This window comes from Monodon monoceros, unplaced genomic scaffold (assembly GCF_005190385.1).
Source record: "Monodon monoceros isolate NGI ecotype Baffin Bay Population unplaced genomic scaffold, NGI_Narwhal_1 Super_Scaffold_6, whole genome shotgun sequence".
Classification (NCBI taxonomy): Eukaryota; Metazoa; Chordata; class Mammalia; order Artiodactyla; family Monodontidae; genus Monodon; species Monodon monoceros.
In genome coordinates, this window is record NW_021703783.1 from 94,006,726 (window position 1) to 94,024,191 (window position 17,466).

Below are 17,466 nucleotides of genomic sequence, written 5' to 3' on the forward strand. Positions count from 1 at the left end.
GAAAGTGGGGGGTACAAGGTGGGGCTGGAAACCAGAAGATTAGCTCAAAGCCTGTATGAGGACTTAGGTCCCTTACTCAACCCAGTTTAACCATGTAACTGTCCCCACAGAGGGATATTCAGAGAAGAGAAAGTTGTTGAAAATATCAGAAATGAAAACAAATAAATAAAAGGTTGATTAGATGATAAAGTTGTAGAAAGCATGGAGAAATCAGAACAAAAAGAGAGAAAGAACACAGAATAGGAAAGAAAAGACAAAGCCAGAAGATCAATCCAGGAGGTACAATTCCTAATTAATGGGAATTCCAGAAGGAGAGAATAGAGAAAACAGAGGGAAGGAAATTATCAAAGAAGTAACACATAAACTTCCTGATCTAACAGCCATGAGTTACAGATGGCAAGAAAAGGCCAACCTCAAGGCCTATCATTTGAGATTTCAGAACTCTAGGGAAATGAGAAGATCCTTAAACTTCCAGAGGAGAAGGACTCAACACACATATTAGGGCCTGAAAATCAGAGTGGTTCCAGTCCTGTCGACTGCAACACTAGGAGGTAGAGGACAGGTCAGGAAGCATGACTCCAAGATCGTGAGAGGCAACTAGATTCTATACCCAACCAACCCTCCATCAAACGTGAGGATGGGATAAAGACGTCCAGATACATAAGATCTCAATGTATTTACCTCCCAAGCATCCTTTTTCTCAGGAAAATACTAAAGGATGATGCACTCCATTAAATGAGGACCCAGACTAAGTAAGGTAAAGACATGGGTAAGGTAACAGCATTCCACAGAGGGAAGAAGTAAATGATGATGACTGTGATGAACGCCCCAGGAAAAGTTATGAGAGACCTGACACATATACACTAATATGTATAAAGTAGATAACTAATGAGAACCTGCTGTATAGCACAGGGAACTCTACTTCACTTCGCTGTATAGTAGAGACTAACACAACATTGTAAAACAACCATACCCCAATTAAAAAAAAAAAAAAAAAAAAAAGACCTGAAGAACAAAAACCCCCTTGGAAGGAGCCGTTTGGATTGGAAAGATGTGGTCCAAGAAAATAAAAAGCAAATAAAAACATGAATTAATAATTCTAGAGAAGTGAAAAGTTTTAAAAGAAAGAAGTTATATCCACAGTATATATTTCGTAAGTATTACAGAGTCAGATGTTGAAAAATGGGAAAAAAGATCCATAGATAACACAAGTAGCAGTAAAAACTTATCGTTTAGAAACACAGGAAACTGGCAGAGGAATCAGGTTTGAGAACAGGTGAAACAGGGATGTTTGTTTTAATGAGCTGGAGGACACTAGCATGGCCCTGTAACCTGTGAACACATATTGCTGATAAAAGTAAAAAGTGAAACAAATGTCCAAATTACTTAATTTTCTGTCTGTTATTTGGGTCTAGGAGCTTTATTATTATTTTTTAATTGAAGTATAATTGATGTACCATATTATGTAAGTTACAGGTGTACAACATAGTGATTCACAATTTTTAAATGTTATACTCCATTTATGGTTATTATAAAGCACTGGCTATATTCCCTGTGTTGTACATGAGCTTAGGGGCTTTAATTTGGAGGAATCACCATGTGATGTGAAAGAATAAAAAATACGGCTGAAACAAGTGAAGGTGGAAGAAAAGGAATCAAAAAGAAGTAACAAAAAGAGCAACTGGTAAGGGATTTCTTGTACTCACCATCTCTCTGGCTATTTCCAGCGCTTCCTGCAGGCCATAGAGCCTGCCACAGACCAGGTAGATTCCATTGGCCCAGAGAATACAACCCTCATGGACCCAAAATTCATTGCTGTCAAGAGGTAGTTCAGGGATTTGTAACTCCAACTCGGGGCCACCTTCTGAAGTGGTGGGCACGGAGGGCTTTGAGTCCAAAACAGTCTTTTCGCTGCTGCCCTCGGTGGTTGCTTTTTTACAAGGGAGCCCCCTGGACAGGGACCGGGGGCCTCCGCCACAGTCTTCCGAGCGGTGTCGCCGCTTAAACCTGGGGTGGGCGGCCAGGCTCCTCTGCTCCTTCTGCTGCTGCTGCTCTTCCTCCTCCTCAGTGTCCGTCTTGGAGCCATTTGAAGCGCTTTTGTGCCGTACCTTAACTTTGCTCTGCATTTCCGTGGCCCTCTTAGGAGGCGGATTCTTGGGGAGAGTGGCTGCATAATCTTGGGGATAAAAGGGTCCAAAGAGGTCGCCCATATTGCGGTAACTGGCCCACTTGCCACACAGACAGCACACCAGGTGCCCCATAACAGAAGACTCTGTCACGACAGGTCCCTGCAGCATAAAGGATGAAGCTGGGAGCACCTTGCTTTCAGTGCTGCTGGGTGGAGGGGTCAGGGACCTCTGACCCTTCCGACCCCTCACCAATTTGGTCTGTTCTTCTTCCTCAGCATTGATGATTGTACAAACGGCTCCAAGTTCACACTTATTTACTACATGGATATAAGGGAAAAAAGACTTGTTCTTGGCATCAGTTTTATCCAGTGGCTGAGTGGCATACTTCAGCTTGATCTCAGGTTCTTGGGGCTCTACGATGGGAACTGCTTGTTTGGTTTTCCGCTTCCTTGGCTGCGCCCCAGGCTTCCTTCTCTCCCTCCTTTGCCTCTGCTTTTTTGGCTTTGGCTCTCCATCTGCAGAACCTTCTGGTATCTGGGGGGGCTGAGGGGGTGGAGGTGGTGGCTGCTGTTGTTTCTTTTGCTTATTCACACTACCAATGGGTCTCCCCTTCTTCTTTCCTGATGGGAAATAACCCTTTGGGGGGAAACCCTCCTGTTTGGGGGAAATGGTCACTGTATCGTTCTCTTTCTCTTCAGCCTTGGGGTTTGCCTCAGGAGCCAATGAGCCCGCTGGAGGTACATTCTTTGAGTCAGGAAAGATTAAAGGTGCTGTCCCGCCCAGGGAACCATCTGGTCTCCCTTGGTTACTCCCAGGCTTCTGTGAGGTTGCGGATGCCATGGCACCAGGGGGTTCCTTTCCAGCAGTGGCCGTGTCTGGGTGTGTCTCGGTCTTCACTTTGTCATCCCCACTGCCACGCCACTCCTCCGAAGATCGTGCAAGAGGCTTGTCTACGCTCAACTCCTGGTTTGCTGGACAGACTAGGTCAGACACCACCTCACCTTTTCTCTTCTCCATCTCGGCATCCTGAACAGCACCACTCCCGCCTTCAGGAGGGCCGCTCTTCAAAGACAGGATGTCATCCAGAGTAACCGTGTCTCCCCCAGCCTCCGCACTGTTCGAGGATGCACTCCTCCTAATGTTTGGGGATGTGATCTTCTGAACGATAGCTTCCAATTTCAACCCCCGTCCTTTCCGTGGGGGCAGTATTTTGGTCTTAGCAGGACTTGTGAGGGTAACAGCAGGGCAGTTTCTACCATCTGGACTTGGAAGGTCCTTGGAGGATTCTCTCTTAGGGATGGACTTGATCTCCTGGCTGTGAGAAAGATGGGCATAGGAATTGAAGGCTTTATCAGCACCTTCTTTTGATGGGTGAAGGAGGCGCCCTTTATCTTCAGCGTTACTGTTCTTCACATCTTGTGACTGTCTCTTACTGGGAATGGGAGAGATAAAAGAACGGACACGCCTCCTCATGATTAAGGGGTTTTGAGAAGAATGATCCTCTTGACCTGGAAGCCTTAGCATAACATTACTAGGTTTGGATGACTGTGTAGACTCAGCTAGCCCATGTCCGTCGGTCTCATGGGGTGGTCCATACCTTTTCTGACTGGACATTCCTGGAGGACCGCTGCTTTTGGCTGGAGAAGTTTGCCGAGAAAGATCCCAACAAGATTCTTGTTGTAACTTCTGGGAGCCGTGCTTCAATTCGATGCCTTTGTTAGAAAGACCATCACTAGACATGAGGCAGCGCCCACCATCCTGACCGCTGGGGTCATGGTAAGTCCCCATCGGTGGGCCATACATCATGCCATCTTTGTCATTCTTCAGGGGGCTCCGTACTCGGTCAAGAAACTGCTGCTGCCTTGGACTCTTGCGGGGTCCTTCCTGCCTGTGCTGAGCCGCAGCGATCACTCCCTGAGCAGAACTGCTGCTCCAGTCCTTATATTCCTCTTGTTGCTGTTGGTACATCTGTCTCTTGTAATGGAGCTGAGAATTCAAACCTGCACTGGGGTCCCCATAAGCATGAGCGCGAGTGTTTGTGTGATAAGCAGAGGCCAGGCTTTCTGAGTTGGGAGAAAAGGGAGTGTGCAAAGAACTCCTGTTGGCCCTCTCTGAAAAGGTCATATGTGGGTTTATGTGATGAGGGTCTCCCCCTGGGCCTCTGCTCCTCCCAGGAGACATCTTCAATTTTTCTGAAAAGTCATGATACTGAGAAGGGGAACGACCCCTCATGCCCTCCCGACCACCAACTCGGCCAGGGACTCGCCGCATTGGCGTGGGTCTGCCGTCCTGTGGGCCATAGTCTGAGATGGAATCATGGGTAGCTGCTCCAGGGCTGGCGTTGCCTCGGTAAGACTCATGCTTGATGCTAGCAGGGTGGCAGTGGTCTCCAGATTTCTTGTTGTTGAAACTAGCTTGGGACTTGGATTGTTCAAAGTCTTCCTCTTTTATCTGCCCACTCTGCGATTTCAGCTTTGTTTCCATGGACACCAACCCACCTGGAAGAATGACCGACTGACTTAAACTTGGATTGAGACGTTCATTCCTCCCAAGTCTGGTGTCGGCACCCATGTGTCCCAGTGAGTGAGCCCCCGGGTCTCTGACAATCTGTCTTAGTGGAGAAATATCACAGATCACTGATCTTCTTTCAGAGAGGGAACCCCCGGGCTCATGGGCTGATGACTGAGGCTCTATTTCAAACTTTCTGGGAATTGGATAGTCAGCCAAATTGATCTGTTTCATTTCAGGAGCCGAGCCACTTGATTTCCTTTCCCAGGGGCCCCAGTGGGGATTTTCTAATAGGGAACCAATGCTTTTGTTCAAAAGGCCCCTGCTAGCTAATTCATTGGTTTGACTAACTAACACATTAGGCCTTGTGGCTCCTTCTAGGCCACCAGCCATGCCCTGGTGCTCCTGAGTACTCCTAGAATATCTCCTGTCAGGGTGGTGGTGGTAACCCTGAAGCACTTCCTGCAGGAGGCTAGGGAACTTTTCATTCCTACCCTTTCGCTCCCCATGGCCAGTGAAGTCCCCCTTATCTTGTCCTGTAGGAAACTGAGGAAAGCCACTGACATTTCTTGGCACGGCTGGCCCAAAGCTATCTTTGTAACTATAGCGCAAGCTTCCAGGAGATTTGCTAGGCTCAGTTCTGCCTATAAAACCAGAGCCCCCTGTGGAATGCCCGCTCTGGCCGTTTCCTTCTCCATTGTGGTTGGAGTTATTATCTCCATTTTTGTTTCCTTTATTTCCTCCTCCCGGAGGCTCTGGCTGTGGAAGTGACGCATGACTGGTTTCCTTTCCCCCGCCAGTGCTGGGTGGCCTTTGAGTGGCTGCAGGATCATCCTCTTGGGAGCCTTTTTCTTGCCCACCAGGTTTTTCTACCCGACTTGTCATAGCTTCCCGGGAGACAATCACCCCAACTGTCTTCTCACTGACTTTTGGGTTGCCCTCGGATGACAATGGCATGTCCTTAGCACCTGGTGAGGCGGTCTCTTCTCTGGCTACAGGACTGGCACTGAGTCTGGGGGCTTCATTCTGAGTGACTTGTGCTGGTGAGGAGCCTGCTTTCTCTGAGGCTCCACCCTTGTAGGTGGTGTCAGAACTGGTGCTCTGGCCACTTAGCTGCCTCACCCTCTCACCTTGATCCTCGGAACTGCTGGAGCAGCCTCCATCCAGCGACTCTGCCATAGGGGACTTCAGTTGTTCTTCAGCCTGTGAGGAGCCTTCGGAGTTTGTGCAGCTGTCTGCTTTCTTAGAAGATGAAGAAGGCCTCTTGGAGGTCTTCTTCTGAGGTGTCAGTGCATCGGAAAGTAGCATGTGTTGAACAGTATTAGGAAGATTGGCCACTTGCGTACTCAGGGCACTCAAACTACTCAACCCAGGATCTGTCAGCCGCTTTTCTGGCACCCCTTCTAGTCCAAACCCTTTGAAGCCTGCAGCATGAGAATTAGGACTGGGCATCATTGATGGGGTTGGGCTGAGCTGAGGCATTAACTGTAGAATTCTGTTTCTGGAACCCATCGGCACATTGCCTTGCCCACACTGGAGATTCTCCCCACTCTGCATAAGAGGAGACGGGGTAGAGCTACAGCTTGGAGACTGAACCACAGAGGCAGCCGGGGAAGGGTTAGAAATGGGGCTGAAGTTCTGGTGAAACTGCATGGGGGACCTCACGGGAACCTCGGGCTGGCTGTACTGCCCCACCTGGCTTTGCAGCGGCAGCTTGGTGGCAGTGTTGGTGTACTGCATCACATGCTGAGGAGGATGCTGCTGCTGCTGCCCCTGCTGCTGCTGCTGCTGCTGCTGCTGCCCCTGCTGCCCCTGCTGCTGCTGCCCCTGCTGGGTCCCTTGTGGAATCTTCGTCTGTTCAAAATTCTTAATAGATTGAGGCTGATAGCTGTAATTCGATTGTGTTCCGTAAGCCTGTGCATTAGAACCCACATTATGTCCTTCGTACTGGGATCCAGCATTCACACTGTAACTGCCGTCATAGCTCTGTCCAGACTGGCTGAAACGTTGTGGTGAAGGGAAGGAGGAGGAGGTCGCGGCAGAAGACTGGTAGTGTTGGCCAAACTGACCCACTCTTAACTGGTAACCAGTGGCAGAGGCTGGCAGAGTCGAGGGCCGCTGCATCGGCTGCATGTGGGATGAGCCGGACGCTGGCTGGCCGGTGGCCTGTGGCAGAGGCTGATGGGACTGGTAAAGCTGCTGCCTCAACTGCTGCACTTGCTGCTGCTGTTGGCTGGAAGGCTGCTGCTGGTACTGAGCGCTCCCTGGAGAGAAAGGTCCCGAGTAATCCTGCTGATAATGAGACACGCCACCAAGGGCAGAGTGCTGTGCTTGAAACTGGCCCACATGACCCTCACTCCCATACTGATTGCCAAAGCTGCTCCCCTGGGGGGGTCCATAGCTCTGCACAGGCCCAGAAGGCCTTCGCTGAGCAGGCTGCGGGGTTCCGGCTGCCACGGGGTCTTTGCTGCCTGCCATGTAGTAAAAGTCTCCAGCCTCCTTCCTGAAACCCTGGTAGCCCTGATGGCCGGAGGTTTCGCTAGCCATTGCCGCTGCTGCAGCAGCAGCCGCTGTTCCTCGTCGTCCACCACCACTGCTGCCGCCACCGCCACCACTACTGCCACCTGCACCCCCAAAATTCTGGAACATCTGGGCCTGGCGAGGGCTGAACTCTTCTATCCGGGATGAGCCGTGTACCTCCTGTGGGTAGCTCTGCTGGTTTCCGTGGTAACTGCTTTGCTCCCGGAAGGACTGCATACTGTTCAGCAGCACCGCAGCAGGCCAACAGCCCTCCTGGAAATGGAAGGAAAAAAAAACGAGTATTAGACATGCATCTCCTCAGTACAAATAACATCAAGTTTAGAGATGGAGGGGACGTGAAAATTCACATGCCCAGATGAAATTAACTGGTTTGAATTTCATCTCCTTTATTTCTTATCCTATCCATTTCTGAAGCTGCAAATAAGCAAAGAAACATCCATAAGAGTGAGGCAGAAGTCTACGATAGTATGAAAAGAAACATTCTAGGTAAATACAAATTCAATACAGTAAAAACCTCACTATTAGATAAATGAGCCCCCAAAATTCAACCGGGTTAAATATGGGGCTATATTATTACTGTCAATAAAAAAATCCAACAATTTTTTTAAAGTCTTCCAGTTATGGTGGGGGAGGGGTGAGAAAAAAACACTTTCATTTAGTTTGTTTCATGTATTATTAGACTGATTATTGAACCGAGAGTCTCACTTAATGATGAGGCAGTTACTCCCCTCCCCGACTTTGAGAAATAGAACCGGCCTGAGAACAGAAGTCAGCTCCTTATATCCTAATGCATGTGACTGCAGGTTTACTATAATTACCAACAACCTGTGATGGTGGGTGGCCCTGGGACACTCAACTCTTAACACTGCATGGATTCCTTATTGCTTCAGTCAGCTATACAATCTTAGGGGTTAATCTCTTCTTGACACATAAGTATGTCCAAGCCCCACCACCCGCCCCCATCCTCAACTCCCAGGTACAAAGGGCTAGGCATCATAAGCCAAAGTAGCAGTGATTATCTGTCCAGATTCCTTCCGGAGGTTTGCAAGAAGTTTTAGCATCTCTGACCCCCATGTAGTTTCTGACTTGCCAATCTAGTATTCACAAAGTTATTATTGGCCATTCCTATGAAAGAGGGAATTCAGTCACACAGGAGCACAGCAAAAGATATAGAGGAAAATCAGAATTCACCAAGCCTAGGACCTAGACTCTTCCCAAAGTCATCTGATTGGGTCAACACTTTGCATTACCTTTGCTAATGTAATTCTCATGTAATATAATACTCCTCTTAAACAATTAATCAAGAGTTGTTTTTTTAAATTGGAGTATAATTGCTTTACAATGTTGTGTTATTTTCTGCTGTACAGTGAAGTGAATCAGCTATAGGTATACATATATCCCCTACCTCTAGGTCTTCCCTCCCACCCCAACGCCCCCATCCCACCCATCTAGGTCGTCACAGAGCACCGAGCTGAGCCCCCTGTGCTGTACCGCAGGTTTCCACTAGCTCTCTATTTTACACCTTTGGCCTGGGCCTGTCTCCTCAGAGTCAGAGATGAATAAGACAAGGTCAAACTGCTCCAAATGACTTTAGAATCAATTATTCAAAAAAGAAATTACAAAACACACATGGGCTAGGGTAAGTTAAGACAAAGTTTTCCTACAATGGCTTATGAATCTACTTTCTTAATTCCCTCTCAGGGGAGCTGAAAAAGAAGTTGCCGGCAGGAAAGTCAGTGATTCTTTTAAAAGGTGAGTTGGTAAGCTGGATTCCGTATCTCCAAGCCCTGCAGTGGCTCCCCGTTTCATCCCAAGTGAAGCTGGTCTGGGAGGCCCACCCCCCACCTCCTAACTTCTCTGACGTCCTCCTCTGCCACTCTCTGCCCTAGTTCTGCTGTCTCCTTGCCTCTGGGCCGGGCCACCAGCATTTCTACACCGGAACTTTGCTCTTGCCGGCGATGCTCCTCCTCCAGAGGCACACGGCTTGCCCCTTTACTTCCTTCCAGGAACCAGTTTGGCTTTCCTCTGGCCATCCTATTAAAAAACAGCTAACTCCACACCCTCACCTGGGCCTTCCTGATTCCCCTGCCTTGTTTCCTCCCCAGTATTTATTCCCAGCAGGTACATATGCGCTACTTCTATACTATCTGTCCCCGGCCCCCACTAGAATGTAAACTTCCAAGGGCAGAGACTTGGTGCCTTGCTGTAATCCTCCTGTCATTAAAACAGTAAGGAGCACACAGCAGACATTCTATAAACCAGTAAATGCACAAGAAGTAAGCCTCAGAGAACCAGGCGAGAACTTCCATACTCAGAGGTGGTGGTGTGGCAGTGAGATGAGAGAAGAGCAGGAAGAGAAAATAGAATATGACTGATCTGAAAGCAGAGCTAGATGACGCTTGAGATCCTACCTGTAAAATTATCCAGTTCCAGAGGGAAAAAACCCCACTTAAGTCCACATAAGAGCTGTGAGAAGACTGCAGAAATTAAACATGGACCACAGCTGAAGATGGTCAGCAACTCTAAACTCTGAAAGCTTGACCTACTTCCTCCTGAAGTATCTTAAGTCTAAATAGCTAGACAAGAGTCTACTACTTGGATATTAAGTTTGATTATATAATCACATGACCCAAAGTCACCTGTAAACATTCAAGTACAAATAATCTCAGAATCTAAAGGAAACCTCTTCTCATCCTCTTCAAAATGCCTTTGCAACAGACAGCTATTTTCTGTGTTCCACTGCATCTGCTGGGCAACAGATAACTCCTACTGGAGTGCTTACTGGAGTGCTTGATACTGTACCAGCACTTTACAAGCACTGACTCACTGAATCCTCACAAAATCAGCATCCTCACCTTCCAGATGAGGAAACTGAAGCACAGAGTTCACAAGGCTGGCCTGGCAGGCTGCACCTTCAGGCCACGTTCTTAACACTACAGTACCCAGAGGATCTAATAGGAGTCCGTGACAACTGCCACTTGTCCTGTCAGAGGTCAGCCTTGAAAGTGGATGACCCCACCAACAATACTTTGAAGTTATGTGCTTCTCGATTCCCCTCTCACAAGGACCTCCCCACTAAGCCACTTAGGGTAAGTTAGTAACCACCTTAGGAACTAAGACTGTCAGGACCAATTCTGTCCACACAGGTATTTTTCCTGTTTGTGGTGTCCTACTCTAGCTCTTAATGCCAATGGCTTTCTCTACATGATAAAAGGCAGCTACTAAATCTGGCAGTTTAATGAAAAGCTTCCTTGAGAGATCATCTCTCCATAAATAAACATCTTACATGTTGTTTAATTAATCCTTCTGTAAATAAAATCCGTCTTCTGAAAAATGAGTATATAAACAATGTTGCCACTTGCTCCAAATTTTTCCTCAGCAAGAGCTACTAAGAAGTAAAGAACACTGTAACATCAGCACTTCCCGCCTCCGCCTCCGGCTGCCTGGCTCCTCAGAGAATCCCATCTCCAGAGTGGGAGCCAGATTTAGGTACAGTTCCTTCGGAGGTGTGCTCTCAGCCCTTCTCAGAGGTTTCCTGTCCTGTATGATGTCATCCTCTTCCCTATTGTTATTGTTCTGGTTTATGGACTACATGAAAAAAGAAAAAAAAAAAAAAAACCACAGCCAGATATCTCCTGCAGGGTATTAGTCAAGTTAAATACTCTCAGTACACATGAAGTATCTGATCACCAGAAAGTGGGTGCAAGTTCATTTTTTAGTATTTCCAAGTAAAGCAATTAGGAAAACCAAGTATACCAGCAATTGAAAATGTAAACCCAAAGTACTAATTTTAGCAGCAGTGTATAAAATAAGCTGCTAATATTTAATTCCAATACTGTCCCATCATTTAAGAAAAGCAAAGCATCAGTGTAATCCGTTTTGTAGCTTCATGATTAACAGTGACAAATGCCTGAATTTCCTCGTTTGAATGAGTACAGATGCAGCAAAGAAAATATGACACTCGAAAAGGAAGCAAAGTCACCCATAAGGAATTTCTATACCTAATATGAAAAAGGTTTACCAACTCGCCTCCCTCCCCAACTCTCTCCTTCCTGGCTCTCTCCCATTTTCCTAACCTTCTGAATGGTTTCGGGAGGGCTATGGAGGTGCACTGGTGAAGTCCAGAACGTAGTGCCTTATGTGTTCCATGGTTCGTGATCCAGAGTCCACACTGACCTCACTACAAGCACTGCTTCCCCCTGCAGCCGCACTCTCCACCCTACCCCAGGGCCAGCGACCTTGTCGTCTTGTAGAAAACCAACATTAGCCTTCTTTGTCCTTCTTCCTCCTTGTGTCCGATATCATCCCACTCCCCAAACCATTCTCTTCTCCACGAAGTTTTCCAAACTGTCTTCAAGACAGTTTCCTTGAGAGATCTTTTCCAGTACCTGCTTCCTCTTTTATTCAGGTTTAACCTTTGATTTTCTGCTTATTGTCCTCCCTTACCTTGAAAAAATGCTTTAATCTTCAAGATGTTAACAACACAAATACTTGTAGTTATGGCCCTTGTCTGGTGGATTATTCCGCTTTCCCTCCAACCTTAACTCCTCACCCACCTCCATCCTACTGTCTCTGGGAGGGGGCACCATAGGGACCGTCAAGAGGCTCCACTGCCCCTCTGGCTTCTGGTCCAGTTGCCTGGAAGAGGCAGGAGGAGGGTGAAGAGGAGGAATTTACCCTCCTGGCTCCCACCGTGCAGTGGCTGAGGCTGGCTGAGATGACCCACCAATGGCCAAGCCCCGGGTGGGCAACCGCAGCAGCCGCCGTCTCCAGGCTCGAGGAATGGCTTCCTCCTCTTGCCTTCCAGGCCCAGGGATACTAACACCTCCTGCTACTGCTAGCCCAGCAGACTCCACTTTCTCCACTGGTGTCCCCAGTCCCTGCTCGCCCTTTGTAAATAGTCCCACTTCTGCACTGTGGACAACTCAGCAGCATTGTGACCATCCTCTTTCTAAGTTCTCCTCTGCAGATCAGAACCTGAGAGCGACCTTTTCAGAACCCTTTTTCCAGCATAATCTGGGTTAGAGTTTACAAAGAGGAGCACAAGAAAGATTTGAAAGGCAGAAGAAAAGGAGACGGTAATACTCCCGGAGGTGGCTGCAGCAGACGTGGATTCCTAAGCGGCTTCCCCATGAGCTCACGAGAACCACTCACAGTGGTGTTTCAGTGTGAGATGATCAGTAGCAGCTTCCCTGACCTTCCCAATCCCAGTTCTTCCAATGGTTGGGTAAATCCTTAATTCCTCTATCAAAACTCTTCATACCTGGAATAGAAAGCTTCCTTTTGCCTGAATGAAACAATTAAATGCTCCTTAAATTACCCAGTTTGAGTGTGCCATCTGTTTCCCACCAGGACCCTGACTAATATCATTCTTCTCTCATTCCTAGGATTTCAGAGTAGAATATTATCACTTGGGAAGGGAGAGACTTCTATTTCATGCAACATACCAGAGGGTCTAAAAATCCTCCCATAACAAAACACCTATAAATGTCAGACAAAATGCACAGCCAAGCTGCAAGGAGGAAAGAAATGCCCAGGATTCAAAATTGGTTGGGACGCTGACCGCCAGGGATGGGGTGGGTCAGGTGTGCAGGACTTACTAACCATACGGTAATGGTTTTAATGACAAGGCCTCCAGCCCTCTTTTGGTGGTGGAGGGGAGACAGAACAGTCACTTTTGCATGTAAAGACTCTAGGCAGTGTCACTTGTGGCTGGATTAATTTCCATAAAGATGACAAAATACATTTTTAGGCAGTCACCAACTCATTCTCAAGGACAAAAATGTTCTTTCCTCAATTGACCCAACTTCCTATCCCCAAGGAGAACCACGATCACCTCTTAGACATCCCTAGGCAAGATGCTTGAGAACAACCTCAAACTCATCTCTTCCTTGAACTCTTTGTATTTATGGTGTTACCTAATCCTGTGACTTTTCCACCTCTTGGATTTGCCCTTTACCTCTCCAGCCTTGTCACTGCCATTCTCATCTTTCTTGGACTAGAATAACATCTCTAGAAGGTCTCTTTCCCAGAACCAATCACCTGGAACAGCTTTTCTTCACCTGCTGTTTTGACAGCATTGCCTCCCCACATGCCTTGAAGCCCTCTGGCATCTTCCCAACCCAATTTCTGCTCATCTCCACCCTCTCAATCAAACCTGCTCCGTCTGCTCTGGGCCATCGTCCTGCCCTCACCTTGAAGCCATCTCTGAAACATCCCTAGGTCCACAAATTCCTTCCTACTGAGTCAGGTCACATGGTTCCCAGAATCTTAAGAGCTCCTGAAATGTGACCTTTTCCACAAGTCTTCCTTAAAGCAGGTCATTTGTTAGCTTTTCTCTGTTAGTAAGAACAAACTTAGTGAAGTGCATTTGCCTTTAACCACTATCTAAAGGTATGCACTATTGATGATAATAGCTACCATTTATTCTGTGTGTCAGGCACTGGGTAGTTTTACATATATTTCAACTTACAGGTGAGAAAAAAAAAAGGATAAATTATGTAATTTGCCAAAAGTCACTCTTCTAGGATAAACTGAAGCTGATATCCTATAACTCAAATTCTTTTGGTTCTAAAACCCACTTTCCCTTCTTTCACTGTACCACAAATTGAGCAAGGAGCACTTAAATCCAGGTTTTAAATATTCCTAACACTTTGGGTCTTCCCTGGTGGTCCAGTGGTTAAGACTCCAGGCTTCCACTGCAGGGGGCACAGGTTTGATCCCTGGTCAGGGAACTAGATCCCACATGCCTAGCAGCACAGCCAGAAAAAAAAAAAAAAAATCCTAACACTTAGACAATAACTGTAGCTATCACCTATTTCCCGCATCTCTAACACAAGCCACACACTGTACCAGGCGCTTTACATAAATATTAATGTATTTAATCCTCACCATGCTCTAACAAGTATTAGTGCTCCTTTCTGTAAAGTGAGGCTCAGAGAAGTTAAACAGGCAAAACATTCATAGTAAACAGACAGGTGGGATATGGAATGCCCACCCCAGAACCCAACCTGCACTTCTGACAGAAGCCTTCCGTGAAACAGCAGCAAGACTTTGACAGATTGGGAGTTATTTTAGAAGGAAATCTTGAAATTTTTCAGAGTTGAGTTGACTTTCTATACCTGGGTAGTTCTATGTTGTTTGCTCTATGTATGTGCAAACATGGAATCTTCCTAAGTAGATCAGGCAAAAAGATTTGCTCAAGGTTTTGATTTGATATTTCATATTCTATATCATATTTGCAGATGAACAGAGCCTAGACCTTTCTTGGTGGCTGACGGGTGTCTCAGTACAATTAGGCCTTAAGAGTAAGATAATGTGCTGATGGTGCTGGCCTGTCCCTGGCTTGGGAGCCCAGAAGGCAGCTTAAGGAACCAACTCAGAATTTGCAAGTCTGTCGTCTAGAGGAAAAGACACCCACCAGAGTGCTACAGATGTAAGAAGTTTGCTCTGAGGGTCAAAACCTGTTTTGTATTAACCATGCAAGCTATAAAACACATCCACCTTCAACCACGATCAAATACATTGCTGGCAAAAAGTGGGAGCACAAATTCATAGCTATTAAATTAAAAAAGAAAAAAAGCAGAGCTGATATGACACCTGGTGAGGTTGGGGTGAAGCTGGTACAAACAACAGCAAAAGCAGCATAAATTATTACAACCCTTTGGAAAAGCTATTTGGTAATAAAAATATTAACATCTTTTGACCCAGTAATTCTATCAATATTTACTAGATTTCTATCCTAAGGAAATCTCAAAACAACCAAGCAAAAACCAAGGTACCAACGTATTCACTCCAGTGATATCTATAAGCAGAAAAGATGGGCAAGAATCTAACTTTTTAGCGTTTGAAAATGATTAAACACATTATGGTATTTTCACGCAATGAAATAGTACATATTCATTGAAAACAACTGTGAAGATTCTAGCACCATAGGAAATGCTTATTTCACATACTAAGATGAAGAAAAGTAACCATATCTGTGCTATGGTTACAACTATCTGGAAGTCATTTGGTCCAGGGCCAAACAGTACGGAAAAGTGAAAACCCTTCTATTATTCAGGGAGGCAGGATTGTGGATGCATTTTCATTTCTATAGACATTAATACTTGCATAGAAAATAATCACTTAAAATTTCATTAACCTTATTTTAAAAATATACCTCTCACACTATCTCAAAAATATCTTTGTTCTGCTGACAGCAAAGCACTTCCCTGACTGAGAAGGGAAAAAGGAAGGCAGAGGAGACCCTACAAGCCCAGGGGCAGGTGGGGGAGAAAGGCAATGTCAGGCAGGAATCCTCGCTCTAGAAAACCTGGCACCAACACCACACATACACTGTGGTGCCCAAGTAAGTGTGTACACAGAAAACACCAGCTCTCTGAGCTATTTTTCAGAATTAGACCTAAAAACAGCTGAATTCCACCCCAGAGTGGGCAGCCCTATTTTTAGACATAATCTCAAATAGCTAAGAGACCACAGCATCCTATCACCACATGTTTCTGTAACTGCATGGAAACGCCATAAACTTCTCCTGGACAGGCCAAAGGGGCTCAACCCCATTCCCATTAGATAGCTGCCTGTCTCATATTCACAAGATCAATCTAGATGACCTCAACTGTGGGCAGAATGGCCAATAGTTTTGGAAAAGGGGTAGAGCTGGTGGTATCTCTGGAGCTAGCTGGGGCTCCCTGTGGGTTTTTCCTAACTGTTGAGCCTGAGGGCTTCTGAGATGTTATTACTTTTTTTTCTCACTTAAAGGTTGTATGAGTACATAATTTCTAAACATTCACAGGCAAAAAGGATAACAGAAAGCAATCAGTGTTGCCACTTATAGGCAAAAATGGCTTCATTTTATAACAGCAACAAAATTAAAAAGATACCAGAGGACTAATCCAAAGTAGAAGTAGGCAAAAGCTACATGTCGAAATAAACTTTACCAAAGGACTCCAAAGAAGAGCTCAAAAACAAAACAAAATAAACCAACCCACCAGGGAAACACATAACGTATCTAGATGAAAAGACACAGTATCATAAAGAGGTCAAGTCTCCACAGATCAGTTTATAAAACTAATAACATTCTGGTCAAAATCTCAGTAGGGTCTTAAAAAATAATTTATTTTGAAATAATTTCACATGTACAGGAAAGCAACAAGATTCCCCAACTGATAATATCATTTTATTTTTTAGTTAATATTTCATATCATTTGCTCCACTACCTATACATATTCATTACCTATACAGTCAACCCTCTGTTATCTATGGGCTCTGCATCTGTAGATTCAACCAACCACAGATCAAATATATTAGGGGGAAAAATTCCAGAAAGTTACAAAAAGCACAACTTGAATCTGCTGCTTGCCCAGCAACTATTTATAATATATAGTACTCACACTGAGTTTATAACTATGTGTATGTAATGTAGCATTTACATTGTATTAGGTACTGTAAGTAATCTAGAGATGATGTATGGAAGGATGTACATAGTTTATATGCAAATACTGTGCCATTTTATATAAGGGACTTGAGCATCCACAGATCTTCATGTCTGAGGGGGTCCTGGAACCACTCCCCTGCAGATACTGAGGGACGACTATATACAGCCTGTATAAATACCTATTAGCTTCTTCCTGACCTCTCTGAGAGTAAGCTGAAGACATGAAGCCCCATCACCCCTAAATAGTCCAGTGTACATTTCCAAAAAAAAAAAAAGGAACATTCATCTGCATAACCAGCATAAAACCCTCCACACCAGGAAATCAACATTCATACTACACCACCAATCCAATCCACGGAGTCCACTCAAATTTTGTTAACTGTCCCAACAACGTTTCTTTTTCCTTTCTGGCCCAGGATCCCATCCAGGAACACAAGTTGCCATGTCTCACCAGTGCCTCGCCAATCTGAAACAGTTCCCCAATGTTTTCCAGACTTCCATGTCCTTAACAGAGCATAGCCCTTTCATTCTGTAGCATGGTCCTCAACCTGCATGTCCAGGCTCAGGTCCCGCTATCTTGGCAGTAGTATCAGAGACGTGATGCTGTGCTCTTTTCAGTGTATCACATCAGGGATGGATGGCAAGCCATCCCTCCACTGGTGGTGATGTCAATCTCATTCACCTGGTCAAGCCCATCTCTGCCAGGCTTCTCCACTGTAAAGCTACCACTTTACCTTTGTAACCGGTTGAGTATCTCATGGGAGAATCCTGAGATTATGCCAACATCTTGTTCTTTGTCAAACATCCACTCATTGATGACTCCCATGTGAATCAAACACCTCTAGTATGGTT

At 45.8% G+C, this 17,466-nt stretch overlaps 1 protein-coding gene across 3 annotated transcripts in view; it reads right to left on the bottom strand.

The window, feature by feature from the left end:
* The window catches only part of TCF20 (transcription factor 20), a 53,067-nt gene extending 45,643 nt beyond the window's left edge, over positions 1–7,424 (bottom strand). For 2 of the 3 annotated variants that reach the window (XM_029204533.1, XM_029204532.1), the window contains exon 1: positions 1,707–7,424. In XM_029204533.1, coding sequence (XP_029060366.1) covers positions 1,707–7,394 — 5,688 coding nt within the window. In that variant the 5' untranslated portion in view covers positions 7,395–7,424. The remainder of the gene's footprint in view (positions 1–1,706) is intronic. The other variant, XM_029204531.1, reaches the window with a different exon arrangement.
* Positions 7,425–17,466: the final 10,042 nt, after the last annotated feature.